Below are 23,503 nucleotides of genomic sequence, written 5' to 3'. Positions count from 1 at the left end.
AATAATATGAAAGAAAAGAGATAAGAAGCTGGAAGATAAGAGCTGGAACATCGAGTACTTTTGACTCGTTTGAACAAGAAAATAGTACAATATTATTATTATGTCCGCGATCGACGCACTGGCCATCCCTGCATAGACAAACACTTGAATTTTAGTATTAGTATATAATATTATGGAAAATTAAGATGTATTACCACATATTTGTACACAGTAAAATTTAACTCATCCATTAAATATAACTTTGCGTGAGGTATAACATTTTACGTAATGTGGCACATTTTATTTATTATTATATGATTTAAACCACATACCTATTGCGATGACAAATGCTATTTTACAATGTTTTTCTTAGCTCATATTCTTAGTCCGGTGGTTCTTTGTCCGGTACAAATCCTGCAATCGATTTTTAACTGACTTCCCGACTAGCTAGACATTTGAAACTTTTAGAATACATCAGAACATGATGCCAATGCATTTTTTTAATACTTTTAGCCATCTTTAGTTAGAATTGAATTCATTTTCAGTTAATTCTGTTTTTTATGAAAAGTTATTTCGACACCATTATTGGTTGCTAGGGGTCTGGGGTCCTAGCAACTAAATTATTAATATATACGTGCATTACTCTGGAAATCAATATGACATGTCAAGTACAATTTTTTTTGATCGTTTAAGCTAGTCAAGTCAAGTTTATATGGTTCAACAGTATTTAAAAACGTTGTATATAAAAAGTTCTTTTTATCTTGTAATTATTTCATTTTTTATTCAAGGATTATTGTACTGAAAATCAGCTTTTTATACCTTAGAATAATTTCAATAACGTGTTATTCATTGACTGTAGGCTGCCTATTCCAAAACATGTATATTATATTATTAATTGAATTCATACGATTCTACCATTCGTACAAATATTTTAAATTAGTTTCAATAGAAATGCCGTCAATGTGAAGTATGTACCTACGTATATATCACTTTGTAATTTTTAACTCATTGCTCGTTTGTCGTTTTCTCTCTCTATTCACTCTAATTTCCTATCACCATTCCCTTTCATCGTTTAATTAAAAAGTCCGTCAACCGGAAATAGTAAGTTATTAACGTAGCATTTTTATTTTTCCCTCGGTGCACTTGCGCGAGTGGAAAAGTCGGAAAAGCGCATGGAAAAACTGTGATAGAATCATTCTTTTCAAATGTACTGTTTATTCAAGCGAGTTTCGAAGGCACTAATAACTTTGTCCGTTTTAAAAGCTCGTGTCTATTATACCATTTCTCCCTCTCTATGTGAAGTCAATTTTTAATAAAAAGTTTCCGCTCTCCACGTCCATACTTTTTGATTTTAATATTCATGATTTTTATTTTTAACTATGCAAACTTTTGCATAACTAATTTATTGAAATAATATGCTGTAAATTTACGCCATCTTGTATAATATGAGATTTTTATTTATCTTTCATACTAAACATAGTCGTAGACGTCACGAAATGACGGCTCCTAATTATTAATAATATATATACACTAAAAGTAGTTAGCCACACGTCATTATAATATATTCAAAATATTCACTCATCTACATACAAATTATCAATGTAGAAGAAGAAGAGAAAAACTATACTTTATATTGTAGGTTATTAAATCAAAATAACAGTTTCGGCGCAGAGACGATTTTACTCAATGATTCGATAGATACGATTTGAATCACAGATTACGTTAAATCAAGATTAATATTAAATGTAAAACAACGGTCAACACATCGTTATAGATGAGGCAGTGTATTTATGTATGTATCTATGTTTGTATCAGGGAACACGAAAATAAGGAAAGTCGGTTGCCTTTTGAGTGTTGCTGTAAGAAGGTACTTAAAATTATTCTCAACTGCGGAGAAATATGGAATAAACTGTGTTAAAATTTCTGTTAAAAAATACGTTATTTTACGTATGTCTATAACCATATCATAATAATGCATTAAAGCTCGACACATACATGAAATGCGCATTCAATATGGGTAATATCTGAGAACATTCTGTGACGTTGTTGTGTTTTATGGCCTGACCGTCATTAAGTCATAAACCAATACTGACTTTAATATCTAAAGTCTTTGACAATGGCGACTGGTTTATTTATCTATTCTGTGTTCTGTGCCCACTTATAGGTATATGCAAATTTGTATCCATGAGTATGTATGTATGTATGAAAATGTCAATCTTGAATCTCGAGAAATTGTTTTTACAAAATTTCGAGAGTTCTCATTTCTCAATAAAACATCAATAAGATTCTCGAGAATCGGGAATTTAGACAAAAATAACAAAGTAGCAATGAAAGCTGCCAACCGCAATCGGTTTTTTTAAATTCGTTGGCTTCAAAAATTGACGTACTTATAAAAAGTCCCAAATCTTGAGACTCAAATCAGTAAACATATCTTCAATTTTCGAGAATCTCGCATAAATGAAAAAAAGTATAAAAATCATAAGCTCTATTCCAATTCCTTGCGTGTACCTACTTTGGCTTCGCGAGAGTTAATTCTACCGAGCCACAAGATTTGAACTCGGGACTCATGTGAGAATACGGAACTTATATTTTATATAAATATATAATATATAAACTTATAATGGTTCTGTAGTCCCGAGGGCATATTATCATTCATCTACATCAGATGAAATCGTATGCAGTTTAATAATAATGTGTAGGGAATCTCCATACGTGGATATGCGAACGTCTGCGGTAGACATAGTCATGCTTTGCATCGTCGCACTTCTGTACGAACCGTTTGAACTGCATACATTATTATTACGCGAGTCTCCGCCAACCTTCGCCAAGCTAATCACTCATTTACTGGGAAACCTCTGTTTGAACAATGTCCACTATAATGCCTCAGTATGAATAACTTATAGAATTGGACATGTGAAACTGCACTGTTGTTTCCTATGAGAAATGTAACTTTTAAATTACTAATTTATTTTAGAATTTAATGTCATCTATAATTTAATTTTATTATACTGTGAGCTAAAGTTAGTATTAATAACTTTTTCTTTTTGTGCACGGCTTGCAGTACACCTAGGTACTTATCATGGACCAGTTAGGTAAATCAGTTTACCAACGCCTTGGATATTCAGCCACTTACGGAGATTGCATAGTTAAAAGTCTTTCCTTCTGACTAAGTTTCTGTTGACCTCTAACTTCTCCTGCATTAGAGCAAGTCATAGTTTTCATTGCGGAACATATAGCCGAAGTATGCAAAATTCCTGCGCTGCTGTGTGGTGTGCAGTTGTGATATGGAGAGTTTATTTTGAGACATCAATAATATTGAAATATTTAAAGTTTATTATCTCGAAAAGTAAATCGATGTCGTCCATCTTTTTTACTCTTTTCTCTGGAAACCGAACATGTGAAATCTATTGGTGAAGAGATTAGAATGATAGTGTCAAACAAGGGAGTTTTATTTTTAATATAATGTTGTAATGTGTGGAGCACCAGATAAAAATAAACTTATACTTACCTAATAATAAAATTATACTAACAATGTAGTCATAAAGATTTGCAAGTTTAATCAATATTGGTCTAGTAGTTATTAAGTAAAGTTATGAACAAACGAAAATTAACAAATTTAATATTGCATTAAGGGTGGACATGCTCAGCGTAGGTCAAAATTGAGTTTTTATTGTATTTTCAAAGCATGATCCTGGACATTCCTTAAACGTTGTAGATAATCTATTTATATAATTTTGAAGCCATATTACCCTTTATATTTATTTTAAACATTTAATGACTGCATAAAGTATTTTTATTACATAAAATAGTATTATTTTAAATCTCTCGCTCTAATGTTTTAGAATATAGTCATATTTCAGTACATAAATGTGCAGTGGTGTTAAGATTTTTTACCTAACCGAATAAAAATCTTTTTTTTTAAACGGTACATGTTCAAACACGCGCGTTATCATGATCGTACTCCCTACTTCAGTTTTAGTTTGTCAATTTATGGCTATGGCCGTATGTTGTAGCTTAACCACTGGGGAATGCCAAAAGAAATGGCGTATTTCAAAAAAAACACTACCTTATTCTTAGGTCAATAATTATTATAAAGCAATCATTATTCGTGGGATGTTTATCACACTTGAATGGTCAAAAACATAGCTTATAATTAGTATTTTTAGAATTATCTTCAAATGTTTTAATTTTGCCCATTTTTTGAATAATAAAATGCCTAATTCTTGTCAAATTTGGGATCACAGAGATTATCAATATAATTTTTTATCGTAAATATTTCACTATAATAATATCGACATAAATTATACTGATAGTTTTATAAATGCGTTTAAAAATTTATAAATATAAAAAATCTTAACACCACTGCACATTTATGTACTGAAATATGACTATATTCTAAAACATTAGAGCGAGAGCTTTAAAAGAATACTATTTTATGTAATAAAAATACTGTATGGAGTCATCAAATGTTTTAAAAAAATATAAAGGATAATAAGGCTTCAAAATTATATAAATAGATTATGTACAACGTTTAAGGAATGTTCAGGATCATGCTTTGGAAATGCAATAAAAGCTCCATTTTGACCTACGCTGAGCATGTTCCCCTTTAAGTAATACAGATAAACGTTGCATATGGACGTCAGAAGGAAGTTGATAATAGTTACTTCTGACTACTTTACTTAATCGCTATTTAGATATTATTCCGAATCTATATGTAATATTTAAGAATACGGACCACACTACAGAAACTGTCTAGAAAGTTTACAAAAAGATTATGTGTCCCGTGTTGAATAAGTTACATGGTGTTATGTGGGGTCTCAGCAACAAAAATAAATAAGGATATTTGAACCAATAATTATTATCATTCATAATTTATATCTTTCTTTTTTAGACTATCAACCCCTCTAGCATTAAAATTCGAATGGTCAAGTCAAATAAATGATAAGCTGAATATAAATACTTATAATACACTAAAAATACTTATATTGGATATTTTATTAGATTAAAGAACTTATCACCTCTTAACATTGTATAAAATTACGCATGCTAGAGAAAAACGTTTTATAATACGATGTTTGATATTGTACATGCGTTAAACTCCAAAGCTTCAAAACACATTAAATGATTCATACAGACGAAAAACCTCGTATTGTGAGATATCATTTTATATTAATCACCTCTTTGAGAAGCCTTGCCGCTCCTTGTCTTCCAAATGCCCTTTATCACCGCGTTTATTTTCAGCCTCTCAGTTTGAAAATAAATACGGCCTTCATTCTCTTATAAGATTTCTAAAAGCAGATACTTGAAAATCAAAATTACTTTTACTAGTACATTTTTTATTAGAATATGTAAAATTAATTATTAAGAGTATAAAAAAACGTCCAATTAAAAATATCCTTGAGGATACCCGAGTAAAAGCTACCGTATAGTTTTCAGTGCATATCAATTGCATCCCGATCAGGTTTCAAAGCTCAGAGATGAGCTTTCGACTGTTGCCTGATCAAACACGGCTTACTTGGAACTGATACGTATTTAATTATTAATCCATCGTAGCGTTTATGGTAGACATCAAAGATCTAAATTTATATGACGTCATCAAATGTAGCCAGTGTGTGATAGGTTTTAGTATGCTCATTACATTTCGATTAGTATTCACAGTTAAATTGGATTACGAATAGGTACCTACTGCAGTGCACGGCGCAGTTTATTTTACACGACTAACGTAAAAGAATTTAATACTGTTTGTAGTTCAATTTGTGGCAACTGTAAATGAGAAATATAAATACGATCAAAATATCATTTTCGGGCCAATATTTACATGGTATTTACATGGTATTTTTAATTATAGAATATTTTTATTTTGTAAATGTATTTAGTCGTCATTTACATGGGTGACATACAAAAAAAAAATTAAAACTTTTTTAATAATATTAATACTATCGACTTCAGTGGCGAATGGTGGAGGTAGGATGTTACAATCCGACATAAGTAGTTCACACTAAACTTTGTTAGTCTAGTATATTTGTTTTTACTGAACGAAGACTACAATGTATAGATAGTGTTTGTTAGTTTTTAAAATTGAAAGCCTAATCCGAGCCATGTAGATACGACTTAAGACTAAGAAAATAATACTCAAAATATATTCGTTTATCTATAACATATCTAAACTTGTGCCATCATGCCATACATTATTTTAGATATTTATAAATAGAGGAATATTTTTATCGATTATGGTTTGATATAGGTAGAGGTTAATAAATTTAAAAAAAGCTATCGAACACCATTTGTAATATGTACTTTTAAGTTAACAAAAATAAATAAGTATGACTGAAAAGTGTGCACTATTTTCGTCGGATCTTAACAGCATTCCTTCACCCTTCGCCACTTACCGACTTGATGGTATTTGAACTTAAATTATTATTTATTTAGTTTTGTACTATTCCATTTAGGTCGTTTTTAGAAACCCGGGTTTTGCCTTTGGGCGTCTTCAGGCAATAATATGCAGTATGCGTACTCAGTAATGGTGAATACACACTTATACTTAAAATATTTTAATAATGTCCATCATATAATTTTATAGTAAGTTGATACTTCATCCAGGATTGTTAACAACAATCAGTTTGGTTTTGGTTCAATTAAATATGTTAAAATTATTGACTATCCGTTTAAATTATAGCATATATATATTTTTAATACGTTTAATGTTAAGCCACTTGTTCAACCTATTAGGTCCATACTCTGCCTCATACACAAATTCAATCATACAATTAGGCAGTATTAATTATGTATCTTCTCTATACATGTATTGATTACATTGTTATCGATACCGTGTTTAAAATTTTGGGTAATTAATACACTTCATGATTTGTTTTCAGTTACATTTCTTTATATATTGTAACAATTAATTACACGTTTTTAGTAGAGATATAAATCTAACATTTTTTTTATATTAAGGGAATAATATAATATGTAAAAAGTAACGATAAAATTAAATAAACACAATAGGTATGTATGTAAGCCATATACTTTTATTAAAATCAGGATCGAATTTGTCCGCCCAGAAGTCCTTTCACAGGTTGTTAAAAAATAAAGTCAATAAAACTACGCCACTTGTGTGTTGCGAGAGAAAGCATATAATTATGACAATACACTCTCTTTCGGTAGTAAATAAGGAGTTCCCGACGTTCAGTTTTAGGTTTTGAAAATAAATTTATGTTCTAGTCATTCTGAAGGTAGTTTTATAGCACGAAAAAGCTGTCATAATAAGTAAATTAACTCAAATATCATAGAATTAATAAAATTTTGTTTTTAAACTACTATTAAAGTCAAATTAGAGAATATAAAAATATCATAATATGCCCTCCCTTGTGGGGGCCATGAACCAGTTATATCACCCGTAGATACTTTCAGTTTATCTGTTGAACGCTATATTATATTGTTATATTAGTTTCTGATACTTTATATTATATCATCATAGTTTTCTATGTGTACGTAAGCACACAGTATCTAAACTAATATTGTTTTACTTTTTTTCTACAGAGGCGTTCAAGACCAACGAAGGTGAGTAGCGGGGGGCGAGGGGTGAACTATGCCCCCTTAGCCTCCCAAGAAGATGGCCAGGGATTACCTGGCATCCAGCTGAAGAGTAGCAGACTCTCGGTGTCGGTGGACGACTCCCAAGACCACGACGCAGATAACTTCAGTGATGATGGAGAGGAAACTAAACTGGTCGCCAGGACATAGCCCACAGTGTAAAGTGTAGTAGTTAGCTAAATAATTATTGAACCAATGTAATTGTTTTGTTTTATACAATTCGTATGTATAATGTAATGTTATTATTACTTAGAAAAAATATCCTGAAAGTCAACACTTATTTATGTATTAACCCTTCTCGTTCTATGGTGTCGAGTTGTGTTACACGGGTTCTTAAATAATATGTCATTTTGCAATCAATATCGAGTCTGCTTACCCTTAAAGACGTATGTGACAATTTGTAACTTTATAAGCGAGAAGTTTTAAATAATGATCTATTTAGTTACATATATTTTTCACTAACTACGCTGCCAAAAAATGTAATTGCTTCAATCACAGAATTACTTTTACTAACATAATTTTGGAATGATGAAGAGAAGATTCTAAAGTAAATAAGTCGGTAAGATGTTTTTGGATTAATTAATGTCCTTGATATGAAATGCATTATTTTCATATTTTGGCTTTTCCTGAGACCAGTGGTAGTACAGAAATGGGACGGCACATATGGAATGTAATTTATTAGCCACAGTAAGAGAAAGGTTTACATAGTCTAACATTGCCTGCATACTATAATATATTTTTGAGTGCTTTCCGTGCCCTATCTACTTTTGAATCTCATTAGTCTGTACTTAAGAGCCAGTGTGTCGTATGTACGATGCAAAAAATGAGTAAAATACTGATTTTGTAAAAGGATATTGGTAATCTCTATTGTGTGTATTCATAACAAAACTCTGAAATTCATAAAACCAAAAAGCCAATAGTCTCTTAACATGAAGAGGCGAACAATTCTGCAAGACTGGCTTCAGGAACAGATGTTATTAGTGTAATATATTTAAAATCTTGATAATTTGGTTTTTTCGGGGACGTTATGTCATTACTTATTTTTAATTAAGTGGACTTTCAGGATACTGAACACCTGCAAAATGTCCGGAATGTCACTGCTTTTTAAATAAAAAAAATATTTTTAAATAATAAATTAATTATTTTAAACAATAAATAAATTATTTTGAAATAATTAATTAATTATTATTATGGATAAAACGTATTCTACTATTACGCTGTTGTTTTTATGGTAGCGATTTAATGAAATTTGTACTCTCGTTAAGAATAAAAAATTAGAATAACTAGTTGAGTTGTATATATTACCGGCTAAGAAATATCTAAAATTAAAAATATTATTTATGAAACTCTTAGGCTCTGGTAAATGTCGAAAATTATGTCACCTGACAGGATAACAAGAGACTTTCATTATATAAGATATTAATTCGAACTTTTTTTGATCTGTTTACTTTCTGGCAGTGGCATTTTACAGACTTGGCTGTATATTATTATCAAAGGGGAGAGTTGTAGAAAATGTGCTGGTTTTTATACTTATTATGGAAAGAAAAAGTCGAGTGACTTATTATTAATAATAAATAAACTAATATAATCTGAATGTGATTTTTTAGTTGAAAAAATAAATTATATATTTTCTTGTGTAAATTTCAAATCAATTTTAACAAGGCCATTATTTTAGTTAATTTATAGTTTTTTTTCTAACTGAAAGTTTATTTAAAAATTCACATAAAAATATTACTTTAGTGCTTAGCTTTTTTATTTCACTATTGGCAGCTTTTTAATTATATTATTATTGTAAATATATTAATATTTTATTTTTTTATATAAATTTTCCATTAAAAATCAGTGTCCATTCTATTTAAAATATTCTGAAAATACGACTACTATTTAACGCGATTATTAAAACCGTAGTATATAAATTATTAAACAGATTCTACTATAACGACTATATTATTTGATGTTTTCTTTCAGTGGTAGATATTATTAAATATTTAAACCTTATTTTTAAACGCGTAAACTAAAATATATGTATTAGTAGCTGGGTATGAGAGGGGCGTAAGTGTAAAAAAAACTCATCTAGCTTAATTAACAAAATCAGGGCATACGACTGTTTAACATATAGCAGACGAGCATAGTCATCAGATCGATATATATTTGGTAATATGTTAAAGAACTAAAAACTATATAGGTAATCGATAGTCAAATAAATCATAGCAGAACGACCTAATTTTACTTATGCCCTTTTTCTGTCCAGCTCCTCATTTATATTTTTGTTAATATGTATGAACAAACAGAATAATCTTTGTCAAAGCTTATTCCGAATAATGATATTACTAATTTAAAATGATTTTTGTGATAAACACTATCTTTCAAAATAAGTTAAGTCATTTTTAAATAATATAATAAAAAATTTGTACATAGTACAGACCACGACAAAACAACACTTTCCCGAAATTTGTCTTCGTACCGTTGTTAGTAAAATCTTGAAAAAAAAATAGTTTAATTATATTTATTTAATTTTTTGATTTTATAATATTATAATAAAAAAGACTAGTGATGGAAGTCACAAATTAAATAAGTTATAACTGTTTGTAAAAAAAATATTGAAATAAATATCACAAAAAATTCAAAGTAACGATATGTTAATACTAAAGTATGTATGACTTTCGATTACTTACGGTTTCATTTTAGCTTTATATTAAATAGATCAAATATTTCCACATTCCTTGTGGAATTAAATTTATTTAAACAATTAAATGGTCATATTTTTATTTTAATAATTTTATTAAGAACAAAAAACCTTTGAATGTATGACCAATAGATTGTTTTTCTTTGTTAAGCGGAGAAAACAGGGGGAGTTGGGTTGTAAATTGTATAAAAAACACGTGAAAGAAATTGATGGATGTGTATAATTTTATTATGTAAAGTTGTAATGTAATAATACGGAAAATAAATAAGAATTACTTTTTCATGTTTTCATGATTTTAATTTTTCCGAACCTAAGAAAAAATCATTGACTATTTTTAAACGTAATTTATGTAAGATGTCAACATTAATATTATTTTATGGTCAATTTCTTAAAGAGGTGACCGATTTGTGTTCGTCGACTCACTAGTAAATGTCGATAATAAAGTTAACTAGTAAATCCAGAATTGTCATTGCTAATAGGTGCTTCTACTGCCATGTTAAAATAAATTAAATCAAAATGACTATTCAGAAAAAAAATCATTATTATACAATTTTATTGAAACTTATACTGTAACACGGGGCTGAGATATGGGGCTTCAGTTATTGTCACAAACTGATAGTGTTTGAGCACAGGGTGTTCGTGCTAGTTTACTCGCAAATTTATATTTTGTCTGCGATGAGCTAGATAGAATTAAATTTATGTAGGTCACAATTAGTGTATTCATACATGAACGTCGAAGCACTTTGAAGCCTATGTCCACTACGATGGCCAGCCGCTGCAACATGACTTAACTGCTGGTGGGTGTGCACAACTACGCGAAGTCCACGTAGATTGTGTAGGTATGAAGAGAGAGAAAGTAAGGTAATGTAGCTGTGCCGCTGTGGAAGTAATGAGATGAGGTAAGGTACGCATCAGCAGGTCTATTCTTAACGATTATCACATTGCATTGGTCCAAATTAACACGGAAGGTATTCTAAACACTAAACGGTTATCGGCAGCTATCGTAATACGGCGAAAATTTAGGTTGGTAGACATGTAGGTCAAATTCGGATATTTTCATGCTGCCGAACCTAAGCGGATAAGACCAAACATAAACGGATAAAACCGAACTAGCGCCATCTAGTCGGTAATGAGCCAAAGCAAGAATTTTGTATTTGCTCGTCAGACATATCAACATAATCTACAATTTTATTAGTCATGTCATTGTGATTTCAGTAAAACAAATAATTATAATGTCACTAATAGCTGCTAATAAATAGCCCTTCGATATTTGACAGGTTGCGGGGAACTAATTAAGACGGCGACCGTGACGTAATCATTTTTCAAAACGGTCGGATCTTGCATCTCAATATGTATATTATGTAAAATTAAGTTAGCACGGCGAAGAGAGAGGCTGTTAAAATATATCACCTTTTATAAGTTCAGACTGTTCACTTTTTTAACTTATTAAATCAATTCTTGAGCTGACTGAATGCTCTTCGCAATTACGGTCAATTCATGACCCTTAACTTTCGGTCACTTGGTCTTGTGACAATAATAAATAAGGGGATTTGAGTAGGTGGGGAATAAGGATGACGGCCACCATAATCGGTCCAACCAATGTTTTAAAATGTAAATTATCAATAGTATCTATTAAACCAAATTTCTCGAATTTACTCGCAGAGGCATTACAAAATAAAAAGCAATAATTATTTGCAATGAGCTTTCCGGTTTCAAATCACAGTAAGAAAAACATTAGTAGATTCCTACAAACAAATGTTTTTAATTTAGGCATTAGATATCTTAATAAAATGTAAGAAGTATGTCCGATGTCTCAAGAATCTCGTCAAATTTAGAGAAACCCAAATAATATTGTCGTAGTAACTTGTATCTTGTTAACCCATCGTCTGCCGCCAGTCAAACACTCCGGATTACGCACGCATGTTGAATATCCTACTACAAGCAACTGGAGCGAATTTACTTACTCCGCGCATAAATTTGCATTCCGACGCGCTAAACCTATTTTCCCACAACAAGTACGTGAGCGACGGATCTAATATCGTGGCCACAAATTGGGGCGCATTGTTCGCCGTTTTGATCACAAAAGCCGACCCTTAAAGCCGGCGCGCCCCACCCTCCGCACGCAGTCATTCATCTAGTTTGCCCCTTAACGTCTAACTCTTTGACGCCGAAGTTTAGTTGCAAAGAAAGAAGAACAGTCCGGAAACAGTGTCGGAAAACTTGAGACAGGAAAAAGTGTAAGAAGATACGAATTACGTAACTAGAAATCAAACACATATTTTTAAGTAGGTAGGCACCTAAAATAATATATTTTTTTCCATTTAAGTGCCATGATTATTACACGATTTTTACAGGTAATCATCATATTACAGGTACCACGGACAACTCGGGCATCTATTCACAAAAACTGTTAAATTAACATATAGTCAAAATAAACTAACCCTCAAAATAACACGACAACAATGTTTAAAAAGATATATCGATTAATTGAAATATTACAAACAAATGTCGATATTGAACATGCATAACTTTGAAAGCATAAAATATAATATTGTAACCAATAGAAAAAATCTTTTTGAAAAAAGTAAGACACCACTCAGTAATCGAATCTGCAACTCTCGGGTATCGCACCCATGCACATAGTCAACTATGCTATACTTAAGTATGACAAATTTTAACTATTGGCCTTTTTTTCGTTGAATAAAAAAATAGTTACCATAAATGTCGAAATGTGCGTCTAATTTTATTTCGCTTATATTATAATAATACACCTTTTATTTACATAAGTATACAAATAACCATTTGTGAGGGCCAATATTATGGTAGCGCTAATCCCAAACATATTCCCTATCTCTACGTCTCATAATTATTGTCGTTATCCAGGCACTGTAGTACCAGGCACATTAATAAATAAATGACAGGAAATTATCTTCATACTATCAAAGCGTCAAGACTTTCACTAGTTTGACTGTCCTAGTGTCATCAAATAAGTAATTCGATTACGAGTTACGGTTTGATCAATGTGGCGGCAATCACCTTAATTCATTAACAATTATAAACTCATTACCTACATATCCGTCACAAGTACAGTGTAACCGTGATCGTGATCGTACTAGATTGCAGGAACACGGAACCAGCCCAGCGCGCACGCCATATCAATATCAAAGATTAGTGCCTGGATTGAATCACTGTGTAACCGACCCCTTTTCCACCATCCAGAGACTATCCTTTTCCTACAGTCCACTAAAAAGCGCCGCAACCATTTATGATTTCTTATTTTACACATAAAATGCAATGGAAAAAACTGTTTAATTAAACTTTAAAAACAAAAGCGTCGTTTAAAACAAATCTGAATAGTAGTAAACGACGGTTTTGTAAGTGTACTTATTATCTGTTATTGTGGACATGTCAATTTATACTGAACGTCTTTGTTCATCGATTGAACCTATCCTGATCTTTATGAAATAGGCAAATAACGTAAACAGTAAGCAATTTCCATAAAGGTCAATACCAAATCTAAAGCTTTGGCTTTATCGTCCGGTGCAGCGGCCACATTTTTCATAATTTTAGTTAGGTAACCGCTTAGGTAAAGCATATGAACAATATAATATGGCGCCTCCAAAAAAACATGCCTTTTTTCAATTACACCTTCGCAGCAGAATCCCATAGCTCAGTTGTATTCATGTGTGAATAGGGTTTAACAGCCTTTCAGATAACTCTAGTTATCTTTACGAAAATACAAGCCAGCAAGTGAGGTTTTTGGTTGATGAAGGTAGAATAGATAGAAGATCGTTGTTGCTTGGTTGTTAAGATGAGAGTTTATTGGTTGATACAAGAATACACTGAAGAGGTACTACAATAATAAGGATGACAACGTGAGATTATAATCGCAGATAATGGTGTATTGGTGAGCTTGATATGATCAAGAGATTAAGTCCATTGATGAGCTGAGAGACTTGATTCGAGTGGAATGACGATGACTACGTCGAGTGAAGAACTCGATAAGTTAGTGAGGAGTTATAGATTGTCATTTATATTAATGCAGTACGTATATTATAATAGATTGATGTACCAATCAAAACAAACATTACTGATCTAGTTAAGATTGAGGAAACGCAGACAATTATTATTGGTCTAATGTTTTTGAGTTATTCATTTAATGGTGGGTAACTTGATTGCTACAGGTTGAACATCATAAATGTGATTATGAGTCACTGAAGGTTCGATTCTGCACCTGACAAAAACAACAAATATATTGTTTTCGAATGTCTGTTTGACCCTGTGCATCAGGTTAGGCGGTTGGTTAACGACACCATCACTCTCAACAAAATCCCCTCCACTCTAAGGATTCCCATATGAACTGCTACAAAGCGAAGGTGATAATAATTGTCTTAATTAACGAATAAATTAAATATCGGACGATCTTATACTTCTTTACATTAAACGACAATATTCTTATTTTTATACAGATGTTTACGAAGTTGAATTCGAGTTCTTCATACATAGTTGAGTAGGTCTACCTTATGGCAGTGGGAGAGTGGTTTGTCATTGGTTCTTTCGTATGTGTATATAATATGAGATCTCGGTTCCTTATCTATGTGTGCATTAGCAAATTGTCTTATTTTTTGTCTATATCATTAATATTATATAATTTATATTGGAGTGAAACCATGAATTATGATCTATGAGAACGACGTGTTTTTTTTATATATTTATTCTCCTTCCGATAAACGTATATATTTTATAAAGTTCGATTAATTTGAAGCTTTTCTAAATGTTACTCTTCGAATAAGTTCACAGTAATATAAATATAAATAAATGTTTCTTCTTGAATAGCTAATTTCTGTAATGCTTTTCAATTTGAATACCCCGCCGGGGGTGGCTAAGGGGTGATTATTCAAGATAAATTTTCTAAGACGTTCCGGAGACAGGGGTTTTTAAAAACGTTCCCGCCAATTATGCTTTAATGCGACCATGGGGAATAAAAGGAGATCATCTCTTTGTCTTTGTCATTCTGGAAATGTTTCCCTCGCCAAATTGGCTTGCATCACTTCTCCTCGCTACGATGAAATTGAACGAAAACACAAGATGTTTCGATCTGTTGTTTTATAATATGCCATCGCCATTTTGTGTCAATTTATCTCTTTATTTTAAAATGGAAATCCGTTTTAAAAAATGTTTATTTAATCTTTCAGTTGAATGAACAAACAGCAGTATAGGTACAGTTCATATAATAAAAAGTAAATTGAGGTGTTTTATTTATATATTCATTATTAAATAGTGTTGGCGCCGATTATCGTGGCAAATCCCAGCAAATATTTCCACCCTATCTGCTACTCATTCTTGTCATCCAGGCATTTTAATCAATTAACGAACGACTTTACAAGCATGTTTGAAAAAGTCAATTATCTTCAGACCATCAAAGCGTCAATACTTGCACTAGTTAAAACACTAGTTAGTTAGAAGTGCTTCAATTATAAGTTCCGTTTCATCTCATGCCGTGTCAATCACCGTAATTCATAAATAATTCTATAATCATTACCCACGTCCATCGCAAGTATAGTGTAACCGTGAGAGGGATCGTATTAGTTGTAAGTGTGTGAACACGGATCCCGGCCAGCGCGCCTTCCAGATCAACATCAAAGGTTAGTGCCTGGATTGAATCCTTGTATAATCCTCCTACCCCAGCTTCCAAATCACCTTTTTTCTACAGTACACTGAAAAGTGTCGCCAAATATTATTAAGGCTCCCAGTCCTTGGAATTATTAATTTTCCTGTATTGGGCTTATACAATTACGAGCCTAGGAAAGGAAAATTTTCCACGGTTTAGAGATGAAATTCTAGCGACGACTGCTGATTGTGTCATAGACAAAGCATAGAACTAACGCCTCGATACTCTTAGAACTGTACAACAGCGAGGCGTTATCCTTTGTATGTACGTGTCGCGTTTTGCGTTTGTTGGTCATACTGTCAAGACTGCTGCCAAAAAACCTCGAAAGGTTAATTGTTCTGGGTAATGTGCCTGGCAAAAGAAACAGATGGTGAATACTGGTGAGGTGACAAATTGAAGGGATTTGCAAAACAACCGACAGCATCCACCATAAAGCTTGCAGAGGATAGGGAAAACTGGAGAAGGCTGATACAGATTGTCACTACCAGTGACGACCCGTGGGGGTAGGCAGATTGAGCGTCGCTTGGGGGTGGCAGTTACTTGAAGGGCGGCAAATCGAGGAAAATCATTTGGAATATATAATATAAATAGCTATAATTATTATTTAAAAAAGTCAGCTCCCTGGTTTTTTCGGGTTCGCAATGTCTAGTTTACTTCCGTTACCCTTCGACGTCCTTGGTGACCAGAAACGACACGTGCAAATTTGCGAATAATTACAGTCTGAGTTATTAAATACCAGTACGCACGGAAGTTGCTTTGATCGTAGATATTAAAGATGCGCCCTCCTCTTACAGAGCGTCCCACCTACAATTTTAGTCTGTATCGAAGCGTCATTCCGTCATTGATTATCGATTTAATAATGCCTAAACCTTTGTGATCTTAAACTAAACTTATCATTACAGAATATGTTAGAATATATTTCTTAGATATTGGAGTCATGAAAGGATGATAAAAAATACTGTTTGAAAAATGGGGCGGCATTTTGGCGCTGCCTAGGGCGGGACTTTGTCTAGGGACGTCACTGGTCACTACTATCGATTCCGATGTGATCATGATCATCGGTTACGATGAAGAAGAGAATGAACGCTATATGACGTATGTTTAGTATGATTTGCGGTATGGGGGGATCTAGGAATCATGCAAGAATCTGAGGAAGGTTAACAAGCAGTTTTTCAGGAGGTAATTGAATTTGTTTCGTGTATATTGCTTTAAATTGAAGTGTTACGAATTTTATTGATTAAATATACTATTAAAGTTATAGTTTGGGTTGTTCTAAAGTGGTTTCATAATCATAATTTGTAATATGATTTATATATGTAATGGGATTTCTGAATTATTTAAACAAAATTAGTAGCCCATTTATTATATTATCATATAAGTATTTGTGTAATAGTATTTATGACCTATTTCAGACTAAAATAGTATTGATTAAGTTTAGAAACGATAGCAATAATGGTTACTCAATGTTCGGGGTCAATGCTTTGTTGTTGTCTTTCATAGCCTGTAATTTATTTCCGATCATTTTGCTCCCACAAGCTTCCACTGAAATTAATATTTCCATAGATTGAGCTTTCTGTGATGATAGCTTTGTGGTTTTGACTTTTTATCTTATACCAACATAAAAGATGTTTTAAAACTATATGTTGTTTTTTCTCAATTCGTTTAATTGTGAACAAAATAATATTCATGGATATTTATACTCTTATAATAATATATCTGTGCATCTAAATTAAAATAAAACAATGGTAGATGTTTATTATGAAAAGAAATAAATAAAGAAAACCAACCCTTTATTTTCCCGTAACAAAAAACGTCACAAATGTGTCCTAAGCATAAAGCCCATTTTGCCTTGCAGCTAGAGTTTTATTCTAATTTAATTTCATTTCCCACTTCTCCCGAGGGATTACGACAGACGCACATATACACAAACACATTTAAAAATTACTTGTTTTTTATATGTGTTAAGGCTGACTTACACGCATCTAATATTTAGTATTTACTAAAGGCACATTCAACACAAAATATTAATTTTGAGCTTTATCTCGTTTAATTAAATAATTCTCAGTATACTGGATTGCAGTTAGGAATTTCCACTCTAAAAAGTAAGACACCCGGCAGGAATCCAACCTGTATCTCTTGGGTTTACGCCCGGTCCACGCATTGTCCACTATGCCACTAGAACTAGGTGAGAACTAATTTCGACAAATTTTAACTATTTGCCTTTTTATAATACCTGCTCATCAGCGCTCTTCAAAATCAAGCTACTATTGGCAATCGGTTTTTGTTTATTAAATCAAAGTATGTGCCTACTACTTTAATTACTAACCGACGTCACGGATCTCTCCAATATTTTATGTTGTAACTTACTCGAACTTGCTAATATTTTTTTTTATTAACTATTTCTTTTATTCAAAGAATAATTCACAAGATTTAAGAATGTACCATTCTAATTATTTGTTATATTATTGAATTATTCGTTAAATAAATATTTTGTTTATTGATGTGTTTACGAAAATGTAGGTGTAAACAAGTCTTTCAGAATGACAAGAAGCTTCGCGGCTAAAATTTGCGACTGACTCTTCCAGAGATAATCTCTCCGGATAAAAAGCAGACTCTGAGCAAATAAAAAGTATATATTTCTAATAACGTAGTCTGCATTATGTAATCATACATTATGTTTTTCATTAAATTTGTAACTTACCAACACCGCGATAAGTTATGTTTAATACATTCTTTTGGCAACACTATAATAATTCAAGCGTTATCAAAATTATATCGCGATTGTAAAATATAATATGTAATGCCACGTTTATATTCTTCTCAATGGTAACAAAAACCGCAATGAAAATGTAATCCAACATTATGCAATTTCTAATAATTAAATTCTTTTGTAGAATTTACATAATTTAAGATAAACTTTAGTGTGTTTTATCACCTCCGAAGGTGGAGAGAGAGAGAGAGCTTAAGGTAATTTTTTTGCTTGGTTTGAAAAAAGAACACGGTTGGTGGAGAGAACGACGTGATTTAATAATTACTGGACAGATTACTGTGGTTACATTATGATTTTTTACAATGTTATAAAGATATAAAAGGAATGAGTGGATGTGTGTACCACGTCGTGAATCGATCATACAGATTGTTTTTACAAGCGTCGATGACGCTACTTATATCTGCAATTAGTGCAAATGCACTCATCTAAAAACAGACACGGAGCGTCTTGTTTCAGCCAATCAACAACAGATCGAATTATGTGACATATCCGCGACGTCTTAACACATTGCGAATACGAAACAAAATTTTAAAATTATTATTAACAACGAATAATTGCATTTTGTACTTGAAAATTTCTGTCTCGTAGTCAACGATGCTTATATTTCTATAAGTCCGCCCGATAATGATTCCGGCCCGATATATAGTACCATGAAATTAGATTCATAGGGATAACACCTTTTGGCGGTGTTATTTAACTGGAAGCAATGTTATGGAGTAAATGTTTAATATATCATATAATATTATGTTTATTTATTTTATTTTGTTTCATGCGTATTGAAAATATATACAAATGGTTTCTAAATACAGTCTAGTAGGTATTACAAATAAACTTAATAAATATGTATGATTCAACTCTCAGTATCCCACTTAATCAATTCATTAATTTTAGAATTTGGTAATGCACAACATATTTATTAATATTACCAATATATTATTTTATAATTATTATTCTTTGACAGCTCAGAGTAAAAATATTCCTTATAATGTGGCTATAATTTATTTATTTTTAATTAATTATGTACATAATTAGGTTTGTCAAAATTACGCTGCAACAAACAACCAGAAATCGAGAAGGGTGAAAAGAAGTTGAGTAAGCCATCCTCTAACAGTAGATTGAAACAGGCTTGTGATGTGATGATGAAATACGTTCTAGATACTCGAGTCACGTTGCATATTGCTATTGGTATATTTTATATTTAGAAGATGGAACCAAGTGTCAGCACTTATGAGATTACTGCTAGTGCATACTGGCAGAAGGTTGATTGAATTAGAGGATTTTTCCGTTGTTTACAATAATAACTCTAATTAATAATAGTATATCTATAATAAATTTGTATACCCTATACGCAGTTAAAGGACAGATAGCTTAATTAGATATGTTGTTCCTGTCTTTTGACGTAATATGTAATATTGTATATACGTATTAATAAATCCATTGTAACAAAAAATGAGACTACATGTCTTAATGATAATATATGATAAATTAATGTCAGACACTCATGTGTATAGTATGAGGCTAAAAGGTGGATACCACATGTACTTACTCCGGACTTATAGCATAGATGGTGCTCCTGCCGACCACGCTCTCACCTCCACCTGCCTTTGCCACCTTTCGGTGTAGAGCATGAGGTTCTTTTTCTCAAAGGGAGTGGACTCTGCCGCTATTCAAAGCAGCTAAACCCACGCCGGGAAGTGTCTCCCATGGCGTGGATCCCCAGACTCTTATGGAGTCCGGAATGAGGATTGCATGTTTCACTGAACCTTAAACGACCTCCATCCACCAGGATGGACGCCAGCAAGCTTTTCTTTGGGAGGGAAACAGCTACAAAAGACCATGTGTTTAGTGGGATTTTAGGTTAATAATTAAAAGATGATTTAAGTTAGATCGCTGTGAGTTACAACATTTAATAGGTAAATACTAATTCAGCGACAGTTTACAAATAATTACAAAGAAATTAAATGGTACGGAGATCGTCACACGAGTATCTCCGTCGCCAGGAATAAACCTTAACCTTAATAAAACATGATGAGAACAAAGATAAGTAATTACACATATTTACATAGATCCGTATGCGGTGGCATAACGGAGCTGATACAGTTCTCCTCGGTTTGTCCTTTCAACTTCAACGTCTTGGGGTTCACACCATCGGTAACTGTACCGTAAACACTTATCACAAATGGGCGCGTGCCTGGAAATACGGACGCCATTGCCCGCCTCGGCAGGCAGCCATGCCCGGCACGTGCGCTCAGCACGACGGTAGAAAGCAGAAGAGGGCAGAAACATGGGAAAGGCTAAGCTCCCCGCCGCTGCTCCGCATCTCCCCCACCTATCCGACCCGGCCGTCATACATCGCGGCCAGTTATGCTTGTCTGTCACGTGGAGTGTTGCCAGTAGAGAAACTCCTTTATTAGATTCTCTATGTGACGGGTTTACTCGTTACACAATAAATCAGTTACTTGATCTAACTCTCTTCTTGGTCGTGCACTCATGGCTAAGGATCGTGACCACATTTGAATTTCGCCATCCTTTGAGCGACCAAGACTTTCCATCCTTCTCGATTTTCCGCTTCTCTCAGGGCAGAATGGATGGTGCCCCCAGTTAGCGCGCAGACGCTCTTCCTCTGCTTCGTCTAGAAATATCGAGAACACTAATGTTTGCACAAGCATCATTTTTGTGGCAATCGAAATTTTCCGATACTTCTATAGTAGTAAGGCGTGTTATCGCATTTTTGCAATCTGTGTGCGCCTTCTTATTTCCGCTTCGCATCCGTCTTTTCCACTGATGGTCGATCCTCGACAATTGTTTCGAGGTTTTGGAGTGTATTTGCTGTTGGTAGAAGGATAGCCCGATCAACAACCATTAACTTGGTCTTATTCCAATTAATAAGGAGGTATTTGCGACTCTCTTCCTCTACCCGGTGTAGCAGCTCTGACAGTTCTCTTTCATCGGCAGCGATTAGTGCGGTATCGTCTGCGAATCTTAAGTTGCTTATTTTCTGGCCACCAATTGAATTGATCTAACTCAATCCGTCCGTTAGTAATAGTTTTTGTTTTACTGATGTAATTTTCAGAACATAGCTATAGAATAATAAAAATTGTTACAATTCCTCCGATTTTTGTAAGATGTTACACCGTATTGCTAAAATCAGATATTAAATACCACGTGATACTGCGCTCTATTATATTGGTCAATGCAGGGAACTCAGAAATAATGGGAACTGAAAAACCTAATGGGTAAGGAGAAGCTGACAACCGATCTCGAATAAGGAAGAATACGCGATAAATTTAAACACGTGTCAAGAAGACGTCATACTTCTAATACTGACAACAGCTCTCGGTTTATACATTGACGCTCATTGAATACTGGTGTATTACAAACACTATTGCACGTATATAATGCGTGATTTATTTTCATAGTACACTCACACATTTAAAACCCTGCGTCAAAATTAAGGTACTAATTTTTATTAATTATCTGTTCTGTGAGCTAATGCGTAAGATGATTATCAAAGCAAGACAGCATGTATATTTCAGGTATATGTCGTCCTAATTCAGACCGAGAATATTATTACATAGCGTTGGAGCGGAGCTCGGAGCAGGAGCACAGAGCTGTGGAGCAATAGGATTTTACCCGGAGCACCGAAAATGTGTAGTGCTCCACTGCTCTAGATGTTTTTTTTATTATAAAATTTTCGTCCTAAAATACAATGAAAAGATTATATTTAACACTGTGTAACGCTTGAATTATTTAGAATACGGCAACACTGCCGAGTGATAAATAACCACACTTTTTTTGACAGAAAGGGCAGATAATGATAGATGATTTGCTGTCGGTTTTGTTAAATATGAATGTTAACGAAAAGGACGAATACCTACCTTTTTTGAAATTTATTTTTTAACATTTGTATACAGATAATAACTATTAAACCTGAAGCGGAGCAAACGAGAGCAGGAGCTAGACCAATAATTTGGTCCCGGAGCGGATCTGAAGCGGAGCAACTCAAAAAAGGGTTTGCTCCAACCCTCTGTAATAATAAGCGTGTGGTGAATATAGTATACAAAATCCCAATAAATTATGCAAAAGACTCTCAAGAAAGACAATAAACATCACTTATCCATCATTATCTCGTGGTAACCTCATCTGAGGATCGTCACCGAACTTAAATTCAGTCATCTTCACAGCGACTAAGACAGTTCACATCTTACAGTCATCTGCTTCTCTCAGGGCTTAGTAAAAGATGCGCCAATAATTTTCTTCACTTGATCGTTTCAGCTCTGGAGGCTATGCATAACTACCAGTTTGTTCAGGTTATATGATCCGTGCCGAACAATATGTTCAAAAAACATCAGAATGTGTTTTAGACATATTTTTGAGAGCCGTTCTTTTATCTGGAGTCTGGATGATTGACTGGTTCGTCGCCAACACTATATTTCAAAGCCATATATTACCCTCACAATATATAGGTGTAATTTATCATTAATTCAACGAAAATATAACCAAGCTGTACATGCGTTGCTAAGTTAGTAAATGCTCAAATTCAAATTCATTTATCTAAAAAAATAGTGACCTTCACAACCATAGAGGACAACACTGGTTTATGTAACAGTACTAAAAATATTAAAGTGATTAGAAGAGTAAACAGAAACATCATAAAAAGCACCTATATAGAAGTACACTCACGAATCCTCACGTAAGTGGAATATATTAATATCTGAAGTGATTTTGTTGAACATAGATACTGTCCTCCCAATTTGTAGTACACGTTGCAGGATAGTTCTGCACTTTGGGAGAGCAGACAACT

At 33.0% G+C, this 23,503-nt stretch overlaps 2 protein-coding genes across 3 annotated transcripts in view; one reads left to right on the top strand and one right to left on the bottom strand.

The window, feature by feature from the left end:
- Fur2 (furin-like protease 2) overlaps window positions 1-8,678 on the top strand; it is a 122,652-nt gene extending 113,974 nt beyond the window's left edge. Inside the window, exon 16 of the mRNA XM_085945763.1 lies at window positions 7,519-8,678. Within this exon, the coding sequence (XP_085801889.1) occupies window positions 7,519-7,722 (204 nt within the window). The 3' untranslated portion in view covers window positions 7,723-8,678. The remainder of the gene's footprint in view (window positions 1-7,518) is intronic.
- LOC147072847 (chymotrypsin-2-like) overlaps window positions 1-20,969 on the bottom strand; it is a 67,317-nt gene extending 46,348 nt beyond the window's left edge. For both annotated transcript variants that reach the window (XM_085945764.1, XM_085945765.1), the window contains exon 1: window positions 20,762-20,969. In XM_085945764.1, the coding sequence (XP_085801890.1) occupies window positions 20,762-20,909 (148 nt within the window). In that variant the 5' untranslated portion in view covers window positions 20,910-20,969. The remainder of the gene's footprint in view (window positions 1-20,761) is intronic.
- Between the last annotated feature and the right edge of the window lie 2,534 nt (window positions 20,970-23,503).

The sequence above is a fragment of the Rhyacophila brunnea genome, unplaced genomic scaffold (genome assembly GCF_057557595.1).
Source record: "Rhyacophila brunnea isolate RB1 unplaced genomic scaffold, BYU_Rbru_1.0 scaffold_19, whole genome shotgun sequence".
Taxonomy (NCBI): domain Eukaryota; kingdom Metazoa; phylum Arthropoda; class Insecta; order Trichoptera; family Rhyacophilidae; genus Rhyacophila; species Rhyacophila brunnea.
Note: the sequence above shows the minus strand (reverse complement) of the source record. Positions and strands in the feature narration are given on the sequence as shown.